The sequence below is a fragment of the Pseudochaenichthys georgianus genome, chromosome 5 (assembly GCF_902827115.2).
Source record: "Pseudochaenichthys georgianus chromosome 5, fPseGeo1.2, whole genome shotgun sequence".
Lineage (NCBI taxonomy): Eukaryota > Metazoa > Chordata > Actinopteri > Perciformes > Channichthyidae > Pseudochaenichthys > Pseudochaenichthys georgianus.
Window position 1 is genome coordinate 8342435 of NC_047507.1, and position 21013 is coordinate 8363447.

At 41.3% G+C, this 21013-nt stretch overlaps 3 protein-coding genes and 1 non-coding gene across 9 annotated transcripts; 1 reads left to right on the top strand and 3 right to left on the bottom strand.

Moving 5' to 3' along the window:
• Positions 1-863: 863 nt before the first annotated feature.
• On the bottom strand, positions 864-8160 carry LOC117446756 (tubulin monoglycylase TTLL3-like). Of its 5 annotated transcripts, none has more exons than XM_034083152.2 (15): positions 8055-8160; positions 7363-7507; positions 6793-6935; positions 5890-5976; positions 5687-5790; positions 5405-5570; positions 5269-5315; positions 4991-5119; positions 4782-4896; positions 3935-4217; positions 3157-3305; positions 2835-3078; positions 2255-2514; positions 1515-1690; positions 864-1433 (listed from the first exon to the last, which is right to left on the bottom strand). In XM_034083152.2, the coding sequence occupies exons 3-15, from the start codon at positions 6863-6865 to the stop codon at positions 954-956; spliced, it is 2313 nt and encodes a 770-aa protein (XP_033939043.1). In that variant the 5' UTR covers positions 6866-6935; positions 7363-7507; positions 8055-8160; the 3' UTR covers positions 864-953. The 5 variants fall into 5 exon arrangements, with proteins under 5 accessions (XP_033939043.1, XP_071059171.1, XP_071059170.1 ...); XM_071203070.1 differs by having other exon boundaries at positions 5405-5546; positions 5687-5796; XM_071203069.1 differs by having other exon boundaries at positions 5687-5796; positions 6793-6980; positions 8055-8159.
• A 35-nt stretch (positions 8161-8195) lies between these two features.
• Positions 8196-10740, top strand: hmces (5-hydroxymethylcytosine binding, ES cell specific). The gene is made up of 7 exons (XM_034083155.2): positions 8196-8299; positions 8426-8644; positions 9171-9314; positions 9398-9616; positions 9888-10039; positions 10124-10316; positions 10407-10740. Exons 2-7 carry the CDS (start codon positions 8456-8458, stop codon positions 10596-10598), a joined length of 1089 nt encoding a protein of 362 aa, XP_033939046.1. The 5' UTR covers positions 8196-8299; positions 8426-8455; the 3' UTR covers positions 10599-10740.
• Positions 10741-10747: 7 nt separating this feature from the next.
• Positions 10748-21003, bottom strand: rab7a (RAB7a, member RAS oncogene family). 2 transcript variants are annotated; one of them, XM_034083158.2, is made up of 6 exons: positions 20963-21003; positions 16458-16520; positions 16180-16306; positions 15159-15377; positions 12348-12476; positions 10748-12248 (listed from the first exon to the last, which is right to left on the bottom strand). In XM_034083158.2, the coding sequence occupies exons 2-6, from the start codon at positions 16508-16510 to the stop codon at positions 12153-12155; spliced, it is 624 nt and encodes a 207-aa protein (XP_033939049.1). In that variant the 5' UTR covers positions 16511-16520; positions 20963-21003; the 3' UTR covers positions 10748-12152. The 2 variants fall into 2 exon arrangements, with proteins under 2 accessions (XP_033939049.1, XP_033939048.1); XM_034083157.2 differs by lacking the exon at positions 20963-21003 and adding an exon at positions 18082-18432.
• Positions 20586-20658, bottom strand: trnaf-gaa (transfer RNA phenylalanine (anticodon GAA)). Its single transcript has one exon. It is a non-coding gene; the product is annotated as a tRNA-Phe (tRNA).
• Positions 21004-21013: the final 10 nt, after the last annotated feature.

Here is a 21013-nt window from a genome sequence, read left to right on the forward strand (position 1 = left end):
GTCATACAAATATCTGCCGTCTGTGGTTATTTTGTATTTCATAAAACCCCTATGTTGTGTTCGGGTCTCCCGTGACCCGTTTCAAGTTAAAATGATATAATAACTACGCTCTAGTTTTTTGTATCGGAACAAGGTTTCATGATATCCTCCACAACAGCTATAAACACTACAAAACAGATTTTGACAATTTTAGCCAAGTCTGAAGGTCTCTAAAAAAAAAAGTGTATCATTTGGTGTTCGGGTTTTCAATGGTTTTGGGTGACTCGAGGTCAAATTTTGCCCAATCAAGATTCATCTTTGACTTTAGCCACCCCGCCCCCTTCATACACTGTAACAATACTTTTTTCGCAACATGCACCTGGTCTCCCCTCCCTCTGCCCCCCTCCCCCCACGGGAACTCAACCTTTCTCAAAGAATATGTACTTGAACCTGAACACACACATGCACGTGTGCAATATGTGGTGTAATGTGTTTTGGGCCATAACATTAAATTACAACAGGATTGTACGGTTATGGATGCATTATAAATTAGTTATGATGTAGTTAAAACAATATTGGATGATAGTAATCTTTTGTGTGTGTTTTGGACTGAGATAAACCCTGGGTCAAAATGTACCCGGAACACCATGAACGGTAACAGCTTTTGAACACAACACAAGGGTTAATTGTCTACACGCTGCTGTGACAAAATCATTTCCCAAACTGGGATTAATAATATAATATTTGATCTTATCTGAATTAAAATGTATAACTATTAACACATACTCATACCCTGAAGGTATCTAGCTGAAATAACAAGGGAACGGTTGTCGTAGATCACATTATTGGAACAAATAAATAAATAAAGTGAAAAGAAGACTTAGTTATTGAATGTCATCTTTATTATGAGGTAGGCCATACAACCCTGCAAAAGGAAAGTTGAAGCTGTAGGAGTGTGTGAATTATTTGTTATTTCATGCACTCGAGGAGCTGGTGGCTGTTTGTCTGGGCTGTTTTGGAATAATCTCTAAAGACAAAGAAAGAACCCGGCCGTTCTTTAATGTACAGGGTTGGAATTTCTGTGAACAGACTTTTTGAACCACTCGTTTCCTCTTCCACAAAAAGACAGAGCGAGGCTGGATATTAACGGGCAGTTGGATGGTCCTCACGGTCATTGGCAGCTGAACTGGGAAGCCTTTATTAGTGACAGGCACAGGCGGATCAGGAGGAAGAATAGTACGAGATGGAGTAGAAATCCCACTGCTGATGTTTTTGGACTGATTCTTCAACAACATCTTCGGTAGAGGCTTGACTTTTTCTACCACAGGTTCCTTCTCTCTGCTGCGGCGTTTTAATCCTGGATGGCTCAGTGGAGGAAGTGTGCAGGGAGACCTGATCTGGGTGCCCTCAACAAGCAGGTTGACTCCTACATACTGTGGCACGTCTACTGCTGCCTGGAGACCAAAAGTGATATCTATGGTAACAGATATTACCATCAAATTGTGTAACTGTACACTATTATAACTCTTCCTTACCTGCTTGTATATGAGCTGGAAGTCCCCGGTGTTTGCAGTGCGGTCCGCTCTCCGGTCCAGGACGACTCGTATTGTGTCTTCCTGCACAGCAGAACAGAGGCGGGCCGTCACCGGGGTGGAGTGAGCCATCGTGGGACTGGCATTGAGTTCTATCAACCAGGGGCGCAGGTCATGGCCTAAAAACACAGAACAACACATCCAAGGGGTCACCTACACATACCCTTTATTTATTTTAGTAAATGTGCACAAAAATATTAGAATGGAATCTATATTGGAATCGTTCAATTTTTATTATATTACCAATATATTATCAAACGTAAATTCAACTGTGATAAACCCTGGTTTACTCTTACATTAACACTGCATTTATTTATACTTTACATTTCAACATATATTGTTATTTATACTAGTCTTCAACACACTCAAACCATACATTCAATATTTTTATTTATTTAGACTGCTGTTATACATTGTAGTTTAAATAAAACAATTAGGTTAACATATTTCCTATTTTTCCATATTTGTTATTTCTATATTGTAGTATAATACAAATATGTTACACACTTATTTAGATGTTTCCTATCATTTCCCTATGTTCCTGAAAATAATTGTTTTAAATATAAGTGAATGCATGCTTTTCCAAGTGCTCAAAGCGCTTCACATTACATATTATATGTATTGGACATGTAATGAATCAATACTGTATACAATGTATATAATGTACAGTGATATAATCCTACCTAGCATGAAGTCAGCACCGTACAGCTCAAAGGTGTTTTTGCGTGACTCCATCAGATCCTGTGTTGTCTGTAAAGCGTGGATCACAGCCTTCTTCATCCCGGGGACCACCATCGTCTGCCACTGAGCTCCCCTCCCCTGGCTGCACAGGAAGGTCCTGAACTGATCATCAGACCACATGTTGTCTGCTGGGATACCGTGGTGGCGCTGCTGGGAGGGTATCAGGTGCTTTTGGATGGAGTTATTGCACAGGTGGACAGAGCTGAAAAGATGGAGTAAGTAACAAGTAACAAGTAATGGAGTAAAGAGAAATACGCGGAAATTGGTGATATGGGAATGAGAGAAGTATAATGAGACATGTTTTTAAAGGGCATGCTATATACTCTACAAGTGTTCTTTGTATAATTCTACCAGGACAGAAGAACTGTAAGAAAGTAAGATGGTAAGAAGGTAAAGTGTCAAAGTTATTTTTCTAGTATTTACTTATCACAGAAACTTAAATAAACCCAGATGATAAAAGCAAATTCAGCTATGACAAGCAAAACCTGTGATGCCTTTCTTTCTCTTACTTCACTGACTTACTTGTCCATTGTATTGAGCGAGTAAGGCTGCGTAGAGAAGCGCATGTAGCACTTTTTGTAGAACCACACAGTCAAAGGGTTCCAGTCGGTGACCAGGAACCATTGGCGCAGGTCAAACTTGGTGCCATGGACCAGCAGGGGGCGCTCCAGGTACTTCTGCACCACCCACTTGCTTTCCTTGATTAGGGTTGATTCTCCATCCACCAGCTGGAGGATCTGATCCAGATACTTGGCACATTTGATGCCTGGAAGAGAGGTTTGGCAGATCAGCCAGGACTCGGTCACATTTTGTGTAAACTGTTTGATTGTGTCTGACTTCTCACCTCTGCCCCTGGACATGGCTCCCGGTTTGATGATCCAGATGTTGTGTATGCCGTCGATGTCCAGCTGTGGACTGACCTCCACCAGCCTCTCTAGCATGGCTTTGCAGCAGTGCACAAAAATATCACTGTTCTCGATCTTTTCCCCTCCACTAAAAGAGACAAAGAGAGGGAGGGACTGTATAAAATACTGAAAGTCGCTTTGAATCACACGTGGGATCCCAAATGTGGAGATGAACTGGGTTAGAGCGCTAACTACTGGCTTCACTGAAATGGAGCGCGGGGGAAATGCTGCAGGATACCTTGTAGTCTGGCACATTATAGTTAGCATGTACGCACATTACAACCGGACTTCGATGGAGGCAACGGCCCCACACAATCTATGATCAAATGCTCAAAAGGTTGGCCGAGGGCTGGAATGGGACTGAGGGGAGCAGGCTTAACCACCTGACTAGGTTTACCAGTGAGCTGGCATATGTGGCATGCTTTAACACAACTTGCAACATCGCACACACACACACACACACACACACACACACACACACACACACACACACACACACACACACACACACACACACACACACACACACACACACACACACACACACACACACACACACACACACACACACACACACACACACACACACACACACACACACACACACACACACACACACACACACACACACACACACACACACACACACACACACACACACACACACACACACACACACACACACACACACACACACACACACACTCACTCACTCACTGAACAACAAGTTGGTAACTGTAGATAAACTCTTCCCACTGCTCCTCTGTAAGTGGGGTCTCTAGGTTTCTGTCTATGTCACGATGCTCCAGACTCTCCAGAAACTCCTGGCATACTTTGAGAGCGCTGGTAATCATTTTGGAAAGGTCCATTGGTCTGGATCGCTGTTTGCTTCGCTTCCTCGCAGCCCGAGTGTTGTGGCTCGTTCCTTCTGTCTGAACGCCTCCCTCACTCTCCACAATGTACTTCAAAAAACTGGTGCAAGCTGTCCTCCTGTAGTCCTCTGCAGACAAAGAGGAAATTAAGCTTTTAGTACAAGGATGCTGGAAATCCATTATACTACACGTGAGTAGGGTAACATTTCAATTAAGAGATATCAACATGAAATGTACCCATTTCATTCCCTAGTGCAAACATGAAATATGCTAATTAGACATTATCTTATTAAATATGTGATTGTTTTCAGATAGTACAGTTCTGAAACAGAAATCTGATTATTGGATTCAAAGTTCTTGTTTCATTTTGTTGACATATTAGAGTCTAAAGTTTTACAGGGAACTTTGGATATCTCTTTGTACCTCTAAAAAAAAAAAGTGCTGTCAATCAGACTTACATATACATTTCATTCTGCTACTGAAGTGGAGATTTCTGGCTCAAAGAATGATTCAAAACATTTATTTTGAGGAAAAATTATGTATTCTACATTTGCATTTGTATACATTTTGCATTTGGGTGATTTTGTTTTTGTTTTTAGTTGAATAAAACAAAGATTTCTATTTTGGATGTTTCCTTTCCACTAGTGCGAATGAAATCTTGTCATTAAGCGAAATAGTCGGTCAGATCTCACCAATGAACGAATGCTTTTCATCCTGTGCTGCCAGTCTGTAACAGCGTGGAAAGAAGGTGTCTGGGTCAGCGGCGTCAAACCAGTGCAGCTTCCTCAGGTTCACACACAACCCCGACTGACAGAGAAAAGACATTATTAAACATTAATGTTGGGTGTGAGAGGAGGAGACCACTGCAGTCATTTTTGATGTAAAAAAGGACAATATGTACCTTGGTGGTGAAGCTGCCTGCTTTTGTAAAATGATTGATAATTTGTTCTTTTTGCAAGCTGTTGGGGTTGACGGCGTCTCTACGCATCGTCCAATAGAAATAAACCATTTCATTCCGCACCAGGCGAGACTGCATGAGAAGTGGGGAAAGAGGAGAGCTGAATCTGTTGAATTGAGCTAATAAGCTGATTTTCTGAAACGTTTAACATTGTAAGCAAAAAACTATTTTCCTGCCTGTTTCACATCACTCCAGCCTCCAACCTTAAATATTATATTTACCATGATATCATATATTCCATCAGGGTCCGGCTCTTTGTTGACATTGTCTGAGAAGAAGGAGAAATGTTAATAAATGATGGGATATACACAGATATCCGCACCCAGTAAAGAATGGACTCCCTTTATTATAGCTGACCGTCATCTTCATCGCTGTCAGCCGAATCTTTAGGGCTGCCCTCCTTGCTGTGACGATGGTGAACGGGGGGCTTTGGGCAGTGCAAACGCTGCTCCACCCAGCCTCTGGCCCTCAGCGCTCTCCTGATGACAGGGTAGGGGCCCTGGACAGAGAACACCTTATGCATCTGAGAGGAATGAGAGCAGACACCTAAATATTTGCAGAACATGTTGACAGGTAGTTACCAGATAAATGTTTTGTATACAGGGTCGGGGTGTATATTATTCAGTCATGTGAACTCACCCTGACAGCTTTGTCCACCTGAGCTCTGGCTGTCTTCAGTCTCTCTGGATTGAGAACAGGTAAGCTGACAAAACTGCGGGGGACTTTGCCCTCGGGAGGTGTACCTGCCGCTAGAAAAAATTCAAATATATTAAAACAAAATGTGTAATTATACTGTTAAATTGTTATAACGCTTATCATATCGACATGTAGTGGAAACCTACTTGCTTGCAGGCCTTTGCCTTCATCTTGGGTGTATTTCTGGATAAAAGCTGTGACTTTCTGATCCTTCGACAGACCTTCTGCTTCCCCTGCAGTAACATCAGGATTGTGACAGTAAAGTATAAAGTATTTTGGTGAAATGGATCGTGTAAACCGGTTTGCAATCTGAGCCAGAACAAAATGTTGTAAGCTCTTCATAACACACACGGCATAGTCTTCTTCATTACATACAGTAACATGACAACAAGTAGCAGTCCAGTACATTAAGGAGGAGAGACTAGAGAGGAGTAGTCACAAACTCAAAATGTGATATATCTATCTCAGAAAACTAAATGTCCACAATTGTGATGATCAATATGGCATAAGCCTAAATGCATAAACCAAATATAACAGGACAAATAATAGATGTAATCAGGAAACACAGTGTGGTCATGGCCAAGGACAATGTAACTAAAGGCTGGCCATCTTTAGCTTGGAGTACAAAAGAGCAAAGTCATGAAACTTTAATAAGCAGCCTCTGAGTTCAAACATTTAGCCACCTGTCCTGAGTGTGACCTCATGTTTTATTCAGCATTCATAAGCAGCCTGTGTATGCTGTCCTTTGGAGGTGTTAACTCATACGGAAGTCACGTTTCAGTTTGGAAACAGGTCTGCAGCAACAGTAACACACACATAATTGCACCTATTGTTTGAGTTGTTAACTAACAGAAATAATGAGACACTTTTTAGAATTGTCAATCAAATTTGCAGTAGTAGATGCTTTCAATCCTGGGTTATGAATTAAGGTGATAAGACCACCCTTTGACTAACATTTGAAGATATTTAGTCTGTGATCTCCAGTAGTATATATCATGTCTGTTCTTTGGGTTAATCACACATGTGTTTTCTTTGTTGCTTTAACTCACCACTGTCTGGGCATGTTGTGTAGCGTCTATCAGTAGCCAGATGGAAAGGTTGTTTGGATTTGGTGGTCTTCATACCAACATTGGTCTTATTCTTCTGAGGAACCTCTGCTTTTGCTCTGCTTCATGGTTTAGGATATGCACTCCTGCAGGGGACAACATCTAGCATTTATAACGTGTAAAGTGTACAACTGTAACACAAAAAAGGTGTAAAATACAGGGATTAAAACGATGTAAACAACTGCAGGTGTCATGCATCTCCAGCTACTGGTCGAGTGGATTCATCTTTCTTCAAGTGCACTGGACTATAAAGTAGGTCAGCTTACTGTGCAGGAGAATACCCCAGGCTGGCTGTGATACTCAGTCTGATTTCCTACTTGCCCAGAAAATAAATGCTACTACAAAGCCACCCATATTTTTAAACTAAAACTAGCATCAACGTCACAACCTGCCCACACTCTTTATAGACCTACTGGGAAAGTTTCTCGACACTGTCTCTTACACTGGAAGGATACAGTCAGCATTTAAAACCGAAGCTCTGACCTGTTGGTTTATTGTTTGTTTTCCTCTTACCTGCTGAGGTTCACGGGTGTATAATCTCCGTTGAAGCCGGTACTGTTTCACCGGAGGAACTCACGGTGCGCTTGACCAGACTCGAGCTGACTGTGGTTCCCATGGCAACAGCACGACGATTTCATCCTGCTTCCTGCACCAACTGCTGAATAAAGCGGGGGGTTTTCAACGTCATTGTTTTTAAATTAACGATTATTTTTTTGCGAGGTTTTGTTTTATATATTGGACACTACTTTAGGCGTCTTAATTTTGCTAAATAGTTGTTTACCTTCACTAGGATATTAAATATCGTCATGCTTATGCCCACGTGGAGGAAGTACTCCGATTATTTACTGAAGTAAAAGTAGTAGCAATTTAAAAATAGTCAGTTACATAAGTAGCCTACATTAATTTTGTACTTAAGTAAATAATATTCACCAATCCTGCACTCAGTAAAGATGGGGTTTATTTGAAATACATTTATAAACTACTGGTTAGCTTAAACTTTGCTAATATAATAAAATGTGTGTAGATTTACATAAAGAAACTGCCAATAAAATATGCAAAGTATCTAAATGTGTAAAAAGTTTAGTTTCAAAACATCTTCGGTGATTTCTAAACAAAACGGTAGCAAAATAAAGCGTTAAGATTTTTTTTCCGTTGTTCAAAATAAGAAGAGGTTTTCTTGTTCGTGTAGTAGAAAATATACTTACTTTACACCACTGGGAAAATGTCAGTATGGTCTTTTCTTTGTATGTCTATTTATGTCGCCATCTTGTGACAGGAGGAGGGACTACGTCACGGTGTCACGTGTGCTTCAGCTCCTGCCCAGGCAAATCCCCGCTCTACTTTCAGATGTGTACACATAGCCTACTTACACACGTGCACAAACACACAACACACATAGCTAATAACAGCAACTTAACGATATATACATATCAAACACACTCAAAAACAGGTAAGCCGAGCAACGTTGTTAAATGCCTTTCCAGCAATTTGAAATTAAATGCATTTGTTTGGACAAAATAACTCAAGCTAACATGCTAACATTGAAGAACTTACCTTGAAAATGTCTGTCTGTCAGGTGCATGCATAGTTGTTTTCTCGCAGTAAAATGTGTGGAAGGACTGCGTGCACCCTTGCTCCTGACGAGGTGAGCCGAGCCTGCAGCTACAGATCCCGGGGAGGACAGAGGAGAGAGCCCCGCTGGAGGGAGGGAGACGCGGATAAATACCGACCGTCTTACAACAAGAGCCCGCAGTCCATGAGCCCCGTCCTGCTGTCACACAGGCACTTTGATAAGGTAGTAATGTCTTTATCCTGCCCGCTAAGTAGAGGTAAAGGACGCCACATAGGTGTACATTTCCAGAGACCTTCCTCAAAAACTTCTGAAAAAACATATAACGATTTAATGCAATATTAACAGGAACAACACCAAAAAGAAGAGATATACTAATCAACAAGATCTTCATATAATTAATATTATTTGTATGTCTTTACTAAACAAGGACCATGTATAAAAATACATCAATCTCTAAAAAAGAGAGGAGATGATTCATGCCAGATTAAGATAGAACAAATTGAAAACAACACTTAAAACAATACTTTAACATAACTTTTTATACAGAAAGGATAGAGAAGCTCTTCTCCGTCACATTCCCAATACTATTTTTCCATTGTAAGCCTCAAAAAGGTATGTACTCCTGCATATAGACATGGGCATGGCACACTATTAGCAAGTAGCTTATATATTTACATCACTCATCAGGCACAAGAAACAGAAATTGAAGGTGCTCATGTTATTGTGTTCACTCCTTGTATGTGTTCAGACTGCTCCTGTCGATGAGTGTGTGTTGGCCTCCATGCGTTGGGGTCTGGTGCCCGCCTGGTTCAAGGAGAATGACCCGAGCAAAATGCAATACAGCACCAACAACTGTCGCAGTGAGAATATACTGGAAAAGAAAACATACAAGGTACAAACGGTTTGAGACAATGCTAAGCTGTTGAATTTCCTGTGTTTCATGACGCATGTAATCATTTTATCGTGTCCCCAAAGGACCCTCTGATAAAAGGGCAGCGCTGCGTCATCCTGGCTGATGGCTTCTATGAGTGGAGGAGGCAGGAAAAAGACAAGCAGCCTTTCTTCATATACTTTCCTCAGACTAAGGGAACCAGTGAAGAAAAAACCAAGGACGACCCCATGACCTCAACCCGCAATAAGGAGAACTCAGAGACAGCGTGCCCTCCAGAGTTGGCCTCCCCCGACTCGACTCAGGTTCATATTGGGTTTTCTGCAGCAATATAAGCACTATGAACATTTCGCTTTCATCCGGAATAGAAGAATGCAGCTGTGGCGGAAATTACCACGGCTGAAAATATCCTGTGTGGGAGAGCAGCCAAAGCAAAAATGTGCATGTGTCCGCCAGGTGTTTCTTTAGCTTTCAAAGTAACATTACCTACAGAGTCATGCTTTCGTTTGGATGCTGGTCATTTTCTATTAATACAATCTGCTAATTCTTGTGGCCATGCCTCTCTATGTTGGCCAGGGAGGAGAACCAGGTGAGTGGACTGGATGGAAGCTGCTGACCATGGCTGGACTGTTTGACTGCTGGACGCCTCCCGGTGGTGGAGAACCCCTCTACACGTACAGCGTAATCACTGTGAACGCCTCCAAAAGCCTGGAAAGCATCCATGACAGGTGAGGATCGTTAATGGGGAAAAGTGCTTTTTTTCCCCTATGTGTCTGAAATAAACCCTATTTCCTGATTGGTTGTGTTTTTAGGATGCCAGCTGTCCTGGACGGTGAGGAAGAAGTGAGAAGATGGCTGGATTTTGGGGATGTGAAGTCTCTGGATGCCTTGAAGCTGCTCCAGTCTAAAAACAGTTTGAGTTTTCATCCCGTCTCCTCCTTAGTGAATAACTCTCGCAACAACTCCCCAGAGTGCCTTCAGCCAGTGGATCTCAACAGCAAAAAGGTAATTTAACTTTGTTTGGAACATTTAGCAATAAAGTGTAAGTTTTTGATTTAAACTGAACAATCTGACTCTTGTTGACCCCCCCCCCAGGAGCCCAAACCCACAGCCAGCAGTAAGATGATGATGAGCTGGCTGAAGAGTAGCGCACCTTCAAAGAGGAAGGCCCCCGACACGGGCGAGAGTCCAGAAGAGAAAGAAATCAAAGCAGAGGCTCAGAGCAAATCTGCAGGAGGCCTCCAGCAGTGGCTTCAGGGGGCCAATAAGAAACCAAGAACCAAATAAAGATGTGAACTTGTACATTTAAGCCATATGTATTCCTCTTCGCTATAGTATGCCTTTGCTTATAAACCAATAGTATTTTAAGATAACGCTTCACATGTTTGTACCATTTCCTTTCAGTATGTTAATAAATGTCAGAAATAACCAGCATGTTTTATTCAAGATTTTTTATTACTTGAAACAATGTAGATTCTATGCATTTATCATATTAATAATATAATAATGATGAATGCCAATACTCCCTCCACCCCACATTTGTTTTCTTCTTTCAAAGTTACAGTATGTATGCTAACTTGTAATCTATAATGCATTTCAAAGTTTTAACATAATATGAACAGACAGTTCAAGATCTGATCGGTTAAAAGAAATGTCAAGCACTTAAATCGTTGGCCAACGAGTGACTAGCAGAGTCGGATATGGAGAATTACAACACCACGCTTTGCCTCCCCCACGCAATGATTGAGAGGTTTGCAAATATACAAAGTCTTGCAATAGTTGACAGTAAAAAGAAACTAACTAATAGCATCAGTTATGAATGGTGATGAGAAATACCTCTGCTCCGTCTTCAATTCCCACGTCAAATGTACCAAAAACAACCGGGTATGAGATGCACCTTCACTTCCTCCAGTGGACAAACAGCGTGTTCGGAGCCCAGTCACACAAATGTCCTCAACCTGAGCTACAAATGCATTTAGTGTGGCTCCAAAAATGAGATGTCTTCAGTAATTGCGGATTACAGCAAAGTGAAAAAAGAAAATTGTATTCTGTACACACTGACGGACCAATCACGGAGCTGGATTTCTAATTCTGTGCCAATTAACCAGCAGACAGCATATGAGTGTAACCCACCTTCACACATTCTGATCCTTCACTACCAACTGATTTCTTTATAGATTGCATGAGGTAAAGTGAAACCATGGTAACAAGTGTTTTCTTTTTTAAAGTTAAACAAAATTAAGCCACAACACAAATTAGTAAAATGGGGGAGCAGTGTTTTTCCTCTATTCATGCAGCAGTGGCAGGCTGTGAAAGAAGAAAACAACAACCACTTGTTTAAGAAACTGATGAAAAAAAACCCAACAACTAAACATTAGTTTTCTAATTTTACTCATCAACACAAATATGTAGATATAATGCTCAGATTGACCAAATAAAAGCAGTTAGAACCAAAACTGGGCATGAAAGCAGCGATATACACGGAACCGAAAATGAGGTTACCCCGAACCACCACCATCATCATCATCATGGAAAAGTACATGGGGGGAAAACTGGGAAGTAATAAGCATCATACAAGTAAACTCCATGATGTTTCCTTAGGGTGTTCTTTGGGCTAGGAGACTGATATTTTATAGAAAATGTGTGTTTTGTATACATAAGGAGGTGAGTGCAGCATGTCTGTGTGTGTAGTATACTCAATGAGTGGGATGCTGCTTGTTTGTTGGGCATTAGGGTTAAACACAGTGGCCCATGGGATAAGAGATATATAGACAAGGCAAGACAGGGCAGTGAGGGCAGAGACGACACCCCCCCCCAAACCCCTGGAGATCTTCAGAGTCCTCAGCAGCTGCAGGTCTCCGCTGACGGCTTGGCTCGCTCGTTCCTGTCCAGCTTTATCGGCTCGGGGAACTCGTTGTACAACTCCACTTCGGTCTCCTGAAATCAGACGATGTAGATGCATCGATCACGCAAATCCATGCTAAAAAATATGATTTCTTATGCATTCAATCAGTGTTTCGTGCAGGCCAACGTTACCTGTTTAAGGGCGTTGCGTGCAATAGTCTGGAAGGCTTGCTCCACGTTGATCGCCTCCTTGGCGCTTGTTTCAAAATATGGGATGTTGTTCTTGCTTTGACACCACGCCTGTGCTCGCTTGGTGGTTACCTGAAACACAAAGGAAGTGATGTCATACAGAGAAACAGGGGTCTTGAGATAAATACCAGAGAATACCATAATATTGATATTATGTTAGTAATATCATGTAAATAATCTAGTGCTTCCATTCTCTACTTTATTGCTTATATATATATATTATTTAGTCTCGAATGCTGATTTATTGCAATACTGTTTTTACCATGGATCTGTTGTTATTTAATTTGATGAACATGTGCTTGCCTCTCAACTTAATACATTAGTCTACTCATCTTATTTGCCAAAAAAAGAGTCAAAATGCACAATAAACAAAGTAAAAGACACGTTTGCATTGTTATTTCCTTCTAGATAGTAGGCTATTTTCAAAAACTGTTCAGAACCAATTTTAAAAAGGTCTCCCTGGAGCCCCCCCTCCCCCCATAAACAACACAGCTGGAAAATATAACTAAGATGTGACTTTTTGTTCTTGCTCTGTCTGCCTTTTACAACACCCCCAACTACAAATCAGTGTAATACATTTGAATTGGTGGCATTATTAAATGTTCTATTGATTTCATGATAATATTGTTACTGTAAATACTTTTGGCCACAACAATTGTTAAAATAGTGAAAATGTAATATAAAAAGACTGAAAATAATGACGCGCTTAATCCAGGCTATTCCAAAACTCAGAAATAACCATTCACAACTATTTTCCATCTTCTCCACCCTCTTGGACCCCCACAAAGCCCCTTCCCCCTCCTCCCTTCTGTCACGCGACTTTGTTAATCACTTTGAAAAAAAGGTTGATGATATTCGCTCTTCTTTTTCTGACTCACCTTTACTCACCGCTGGGTCACCAGACCCTCCTTCCACCCACACACTAACCTCCTTTTCCCCTCTCTCTCCAAGTGAGGTTCTTACCCTCATTACCGTCCTACCACCTGTCCTCTGGACCCTATCCCCTCAAACCTCGTTCAGACTATCGCTCCTGATATTCTACCGTTTCTCTCCCAATTAATCAACACTTCTCTAACTTCTGGTCACTTTCCAAACAGTCTCAAGGAGGCAAGAGTAAACCCTCTCCTAAAGAAACCCACTCTCAACCCGTCTGATGTTATAAACTACAGGCCTGTCTCTCTCCTCCCGTTCCTGTCTAAAACACTTGAACGCGCTGTCTTTAAACAACTCTCCTGTTATCTCCATCAGAACAACCTTCTGGATCCGCACCAGTCTGGTTTCAAGGCAGGTCACTCAACATAAACTGCTCTCCTTGCTGTCACTGAGGAACTGCACACTGCTAAAGCAGCCTCCCTCTCCTCTGTCAACATCCTTTTGGACTTGTCTGCTGCATTCAACACGGTGAATCATTAGATCCTCCTTCGCACTCTCCAAGAACTTGGAGTTTCAGGCTCTGCACTTTCCCTCCTCACCTCATACCTCAAAGACCGTACCTACAGGGTAACTTGGAGAGGGTCCGAGTCCGACCCTTGTCAATTAACTACAGGGGTCCCTCAGGGCTCTGTTCTTGGTCCCCTCCTCTTCTCCCTGTACACAAACTCGCTCGGATCTGTCATTAGCCCGCATGGTTTTTCATACCACTGCTACGCTGACGACACCCAATTCATTCTGTCCTTTCCCCGCTCAGAGACCCAGGTCGTCGCACGCATCTCTGCTTGTCTAGCGGACATCTCTCAGTGGATGTCTGCTCACCACCTCAAGCTCAACCTTGATAAGACTGAACTGCTTTTCCTTCCGGGAAAAGATTGTCCCACTCTTGACCTAACAATCAACATCGGCACCTCTATTGTGTTCCCGACTCAGACTGCAAGGAATCTGGGTGTGACCCTAGATAACAACCTGTCCTTCACTGCAAACATCGCTGCTACAACCCGCTGCTGCAGATACACGCTTTACAACATCAGGAGGATACGTCCCCTCCTGACCCAGAAAGCGACGCAGGTTCTGGCCCAGGCTCTCGTCATCTCACGCCTAGACTACTGCAGCTCCCTCCTGGCTGGTCTACCTGCATGTGCCATCCGACCTCTGCAGCTCATCCAGAATGCAGCGGCTCGTCTGGTCTTCAACCTTCCTAAATGTTCCCACACCACGCCGCTCCTCCGCTCCCTTCACTGGCTTCCGGTAACTGCTAGAATCCACTTCAAGACAATGGTACTTGCGTACCATGCTGCGAATGGATCTGGCCCTTCCTACATCCAGGACATGGTTAAACCGTACACCCCAGCACGTGCACTCCGCTTTGCATCAACCAAACACCTCGCTGCACCCGCACTGCGAGGGGGACCCAAGTTCCCATCAGCAAAAACACGTGGGTTTGCTATCCTGGCTCCAAAATGGTGGAATGAGCTCCCCATTGAAATCAGGACAGCAGATAGCCCACACATGTTCCGGCGCAGACTGAAAACTCATCTCTTTCGACTCCACTTTGAGCGATAGAACTATTAACAAAGCACTTATATACTAATAAAGGGCTGTCTTATCTAAAGCCAGTTGAGTAGCACTTGAAATGTTTTAGCTCTAAGAAACCTGATGTACTTATATGATTCTGTTTTCTTCAAGTTTGTATCTTGTTGGTCGAACGCACTTATTGTAAGTCGCTTTGGATAAAAGCGTCAGCTAAATGCAATGTAATGTAATGTAGATTTACACAAAAAATGACATAAGGACACCTTAAATGAGATTATCTGGACCCACCTGTCTGTTCTCCAAGTCGATCTTGTTGCCCAGCACCACGAATGGGAAGTTCTCGGGGTCTCGGGGACTGGCCTGGATCAGGAACTCATCCCTCCAACTGTCCAGGGTCTTGAAGGTGTTCGGTGCCGTGACGTCGAACACCAGAACGCAGCAGTCGGCTCCGCGGTAAAACGCTACGCCTAAGGACTGGAACCTCTCCTGACCGGCTGTGTCCCAAATCTGAGGAAAAGAAAAAGAAGACAGTGTTTACATGCACAAAATAATCAGATTACTGCAAATAAGGAGATTACTGGCTGCAGTGCTAACGATGTTCAGGTGAACCAGATCTACCTAATTACGTACACTGTAAAGAAACTGAGTAAATGAAGGCACTTTGATTGCGTTTCTGCCATAATTCTGTTTAGGTAGTAGGTTCATTTTCAGTATTTGGGTTCAACACATGCACCAGCATGTGTTGAACCCAAATACTGAAAGAATAAATGTTACATTTTACTTAATTCTGAAACCTAACGCAGCGTCCACATGGCGGCGTGCGTTGAAGTTTGCCGGTGGGCGTGTCTGAAACTCGACCAGTTCGGCAAAGAGTGACGTCACCCCATTCAAAGTGAATGGGAAGAAGCGTTGAAGCTTCAACGCACGCCGCCGTGTGGACGGGCCGTAACTCAACTTGCCAAGAGTCTAAACAAGGAAGTATTGTCATAAATACTCCGAAATGAAATACCTTTCTAATTACTTAAAAGAAACATTTACATTATAGGTTCTTTGGATTTATTTCTCTAGTCTGGGTTTAACCAAAATTATTGTGGTAATGAAAATACACAAAAAGTTGAAGCCTTGTGGTTTCTTTTAACTATTCATTAAATGCTTTTGACAGTTGTAGAACGAAATACTGCCTTTACTCTGGTACACATTAAAACCCTTGGCAGACCATTGTTGCATTTAGTGCTTGTTTAAGACATGTACATTGTGTTTCAATGAAAGATAGGTTAGCATGGCCTTTTTGTGAAGGTTTTCAAAGTACCTGCATTGTGACGAGTCTGTCATCCACCATGACTTCTTTCGTCAGGAAATCAGCGCCTATTGTGGCTTTGTACTGGTTACTGAACTTCTTATTCACATACTGGTTCATCAACGAGGTCTTCCCAACTCTAGGAGGAAAAAAATAAATCACAGGACCTCATTCAGAGACTGTGATGAAGCCACTGAGGTGCATTGACTCATGGTGCACACAAAATCATTATAGGAATAGATTAAATCCCCTAATGAAGTGCTTAGATGCTAAGGCTCAACGACACTCACCCGGAGTCTCCGAGGATGATGACTTTGAGTAGAACTTTCTTCCTTGACGTCATTGTGCCACAGCTGTAAAAAAAAAAAGTAGAGAAGATGGGAGAATAAAAGTCTTCTAGTAAAAGCAGGGCAACATTGGAAGTGCTCAAATAAGACGGATACAGCGATGCCTGAGTGATGACTCTTTAGTTATGGGCCAACAGCTTTGACTGAAAGATGATAACGTGTGTGATCTCGAAATAAATGTCAAAGAAATGGGCCTGTTCTAGGACTGAAACCAACTGCAGTGACTCCTACAGTCCAGGGCCGTTTCCTTTACTTCACAAAGAAAAATACAGCAATTGGTGTAAAACAATAAGCTGCAACACAATGTACCAACAGGCTCTCAAAACAATTCATGAAACGCACAATTCACTATATTTGTTTTTTTTACCCACAGTTATTTGAACAATACCGTGCTCAGGATGTTGATGAAATATACTATTTTGAGCACAAACGCTAGCTGTAATTGTTATACTGTAAAGTGTAGATTTGGTGTTATATATTTTCACAAAACATTCAATGGATTAAAAAAAAAAGTATAATCTTTTCCCAAGATTAAATGTGCAGCTTTTTAAAGCTAAAATAGAAGAAGAAAAAGATCAAAACCACATTTACTCGAAACACACTGAATGAAGCCATGGATCTTATCATCGCATGTCAATACTGAATTGCTTCATGAGGACTTCCCAACTGAGACCTGTTATTGTCAAACCAGATGAGCAGGTGTTGATGCAATCTTCTTTCCCCGATTGACTTCAAAGGTACTGGTTGTGTTTGCACTACATCTCTTTTATGTCACCAAGCCTTTCTGATTTTGACTGAGTGTGCTGCATTGTAATAATAAACCACCTCGTACAAACTGTATTACCGATGGGCTTTAAATCATAATTCCCTTCTGTTAGACCCTGGAGAAAGCATTATGGAAGAAAATAACAGTAATAGGGTTTCTCTACACAACACTCAACCACTAATGTGTATCAAAAAGCAACGGCTTGAATCCACATCAGTGCTATTATGAGGCAAAGCTAGCATAGAGCTATCGCAGCGGGCGGCTCATAATCTGCACCCCATGACACCGTGTCAGGGACTGGTCACATGGTTTTAAAACACAGGACTAACGGAACCATGACTTGGCAAGCATGATTAGCACAGCAAATGCTGTAGTTTAAGACAAAACACACCGGTGTAATCCATAGGTATGATCAGTCAATATATACACTTTTCTGGTAGTATATATATATATATTTCTACTTAATTAACAGACTTCATATTTTAAATTGTAACCATTAAAACATCAAACATACATGTTGGAGATCAAATTCCAGATAGCTAGTTAAGCATATGGAAGAACATTATGAAACATGGCTAGGTGAATAGTATTGTTATTAAATAAAGACAAATCAACTAAATACTAATTGTCATACTGTATCAGCTAACAATTACCACATCGGTGACACTTCTTGATTTAAGCTAACGTTTAGTGAGCTAAGGAAGGATTTTACCAAATGTGAAACTAAGTTGACGACAGCTATATCGTTATTGTGTATATTGTTAGTAAAAAAAACAAGTACGACAGACAACTCAAACCAACCTGGGCGATGATCCTGCGGTAGAAAAGATCAAAAGTGGGACTTTTCTTCTGCCTCAGTTGGGAGCGCTAGCTAGGCTAACTAACAGGCTAACAGATCCTGTAAACCGTCAGAAAACAACACTTTTTAGCGCATCGACAGCTCAATATTCTCCGATAGCTAGCCTCGCAGCTAAGCCTGCTTATCAAAGTCGACACTGCCACTGCCGATATATCCCTCCCTTCGTGTAACAGAAGCGATTTGGTACAATGGTCGGTTTCGTTCCGTTGACGCTTTGCTTTCCCCTGTCAAGCTAACCGTGCTAGCTGCTAGCTGAGCTCTGCTCACTTCCTCCAAAACAAGCTCTGTCGGGAGGGCCGACGTCACGCCATGGACACGCCTTGTTGCACAGGACAAGTCAACAACACTTGACTCAAGAATTAAACATTCAACGGTTTTATCTCATAATAATAATATTAATTATAATATATTATTATTTATATAGTGCTTTTCCTGGTGCTCAAATCGGTTAGCACCGTAGCTACAGTGAAGGTATGGCAATTACAATCCCATCATATAAGACATAAAACAATAAAAATAGTGCAAAAAGAAACAGAATAGAAGTAAAATAATGCAAGAGAATGTTGCAAGTGACCAATGTGCAAGTAATGCAGGAGAGGTGAACTAAATACATGTCACATAGAATCAGATGAGCTAAAAACAACAACATCTGTACTCAATCAATATTAATTATTAGTTCATTATTCATTGTTTATGTATTGATATCATTTTTTTATTTAATCATTGTATTTTTAATTGTCATTATACTTTTTTTAATGGCATTTATGTACTCTGTACTCTGTCACCCACACACGCCATCTAGCCGAACCACCAACCCTCTGGTTAGGCATCCATTTACCCCTTCAGCCAAAGACACCAGTACATATTATTCCAGTCAAATTTTAGATATTGTTAAAGAACATTTGTTTGAACTCATCGCCAGAAGTAACCATCAATTTTTCACATCTGTTCTGGAAAAACCCAAGGCAGGACGTGTGGAGCAGGGTTTCCTGAATATGTCATTTAGAAATAACTGACCCCCACATTGGTATTTTACTCCTTGTGCCAAATACACCCAGATGTATTTCATCAAAAATGTTACAGACTGGGCTTATTCGTATATTAGGGGTAGAATGGGACTACCTGAATATGTCCGTTAGAAAAAACTGGAATTAAGTCTAAATATCTTTCTAACTTTTTCCGTTTTTTTACACCACAATTAAAAACGTTTTTACAAGAGTTTGCAAGAGCTGTTATTCTCTAAAGAACTTGCAAGAGTTCCTCCCCGGCAGCTCGGTGAGGTAAAAATAACAAAACAATAGAGCATGCTCGGAGTTGAACCCTCAGGTTGGAAGACATCCATTTACCCCCTTGAGCCCCACACACAAGCCACATACATATTGCATTAACTTCTTACTATTACCTTACATTATAACATTATCTTAAATTAAAAGCTTCTACCTTTGAGCTTTGTAATCTGTTCAATGGTATTTTATTTAGTAAATATCCGTTAAAATGCAAAACATTTCTTTCATGACATTTTAACGATGGTACACTTTGAGATGAGGAGGAGAGGACTTGTCAGAGGAGATATTGTAAAAACATTTGTTGAAACTCATCACAGGAAGTGACAGTCCAATTTCTTACATCTGTTCAGAAAACACAAGGCTGCTTATACCAGGGCATCTGGAGTCAGGTTTCTTTAATATGTCCTTTCAAAACAATGGAATTACGCCTCGGTACCTTTCTAACTTTACCAAACTTCAGGTTTTTTTCCCATTAAAACAAACCCTCCATTCAAACAACAAAACGGTTATCTCGATTGGGACAGTCAGGCTATGACTCCATCATTTCGGAACAACAAGCCGTTATCATGTTGATTTATCCTATTGTGTATTGTGCTGCTTGTTAAATGTGTGGCGGTATATATCTCACTGCGATAGTGGAGAAGAGCTTCAAAATCAAAAATCTCAAACCTGTTAGAAATCCCATCCTGTTACTGAGTTTTAGGCATAGGTTTTAGGTAGTAGCAAAACCTTTAGCAACACCATTGTTGACGCTAATAAAGATTTATATCTGGCTGTTGAGGGGCTCTGAAGAGAAGTGTACTTCTTGCGCCAAATACATCAATATAAATAAATCAAAGTTTATTTTATTAGCCCGATATCACAAATTGTACTTTTGTCTCAGGGGGCTTAAAGGTGTATACAGAACATGAATATGCTGGAAATTCTCGGTGCTGAAAGCTTTTGAAAGAGTTATTGAAGAGTCATGGGTTTCTCCTTACATTGTGTAGTACAATTTGACACAAAGCTCCCAAATAAAAGGGGGACTGGTCCGAATAAGTGAAATTGTGTGAAACAAGCAGAGTTTATTTATTTCCGTATTTATTTATGTATCCCTGTATTTATGTATTCATACTTGTGTCGTGTTCCATCCTCCACGCAGAGACTAAAAGTCAGATGCCTGCCGAAACCAGGGATCGAACCAGGGACCTTTAGATCTTCAGTCTAACGCTCTCCCAACTGAGCTATTTCGGCTTCATGTGTGGCCAAGTGGTGTGGTCAAACTAGTCAAACACAATGTGTCACAAACAAACCATATAAAAAAACAAAACCCCATTCGGTCAAACGCAACGAAATTCGGTGTTTTGGATTTGTTGATATTAAACTGGACCACTGTCATCAATAGGCAAAGTAACTAACATTAATATTTCAGTTGGAATGATCGGACAGTAGAACATGACAACAATGAGAGGTACACCTTTTATGTTGTCGTCTTAAAAAGCAAGTTTTGGTTTTATCGGTTTTATCCATAGGTTTTCATCTTAAAAACGTTGTTTACCTGTTAGATTTCTCACTCGGGTCCGACGCAGGGCGCTTTGTGAACGTGCAG

Bases quoted from the DNA above. Each gene is read 5' to 3' on its own strand.
- rab7a (XM_034083158.2), bottom strand. From the start codon at position 16,510: ATGACGTCAAGGAAGAAAGTTCTACTCAAAGTCATCATCCTCGGAGAC. The intron at 15,378-16,179 runs GTACTTTGAAAA...TCTTTTCCTCAG, and splicing joins ACAGACTCGTCACAATGCAG to ATTTGGGACACAGCCGGTCA. The intron at 12,249-12,347 runs GTAACGTTGGCC...GTCTGATTTCAG, and splicing joins CACGCAACGCCCTTAAACAG to GAGACCGAAGTGGAGTTGTA.
- LOC117446756 (XM_071203069.1), bottom strand. From the start codon at position 6,865: ATGAAGACCACCAAATCCAAACAACCTTTCCATCTGGCTACTGATAGA. The intron at 4,897-4,990 runs GTACATATTGTC...TTTCTCTGTCAG, and splicing joins CAGGCAGCTTCACCACCAAG to TCGGGGTTGTGTGTGAACCT. The intron at 3,306-3,934 runs GTGAGTGAGTGA...TGTCTCTTTTAG, and splicing joins AGTTACCAACTTGTTGTTCA to TGGAGGGGAAAAGATCGAGA.
- hmces (XM_034083155.2), top strand. From the start codon at position 8,456: ATGTGTGGAAGGACTGCGTGCACCCTTGCTCCTGACGAGGTGAGCCGA. The intron at 8,645-9,170 runs GTAGTAATGTCT...GTATGTGTTCAG, and splicing joins CACACAGGCACTTTGATAAG to ACTGCTCCTGTCGATGAGTG. The intron at 10,317-10,406 runs GTAATTTAACTT...CCCCCCCCCCAG, and splicing joins TGGATCTCAACAGCAAAAAG to GAGCCCAAACCCACAGCCAG.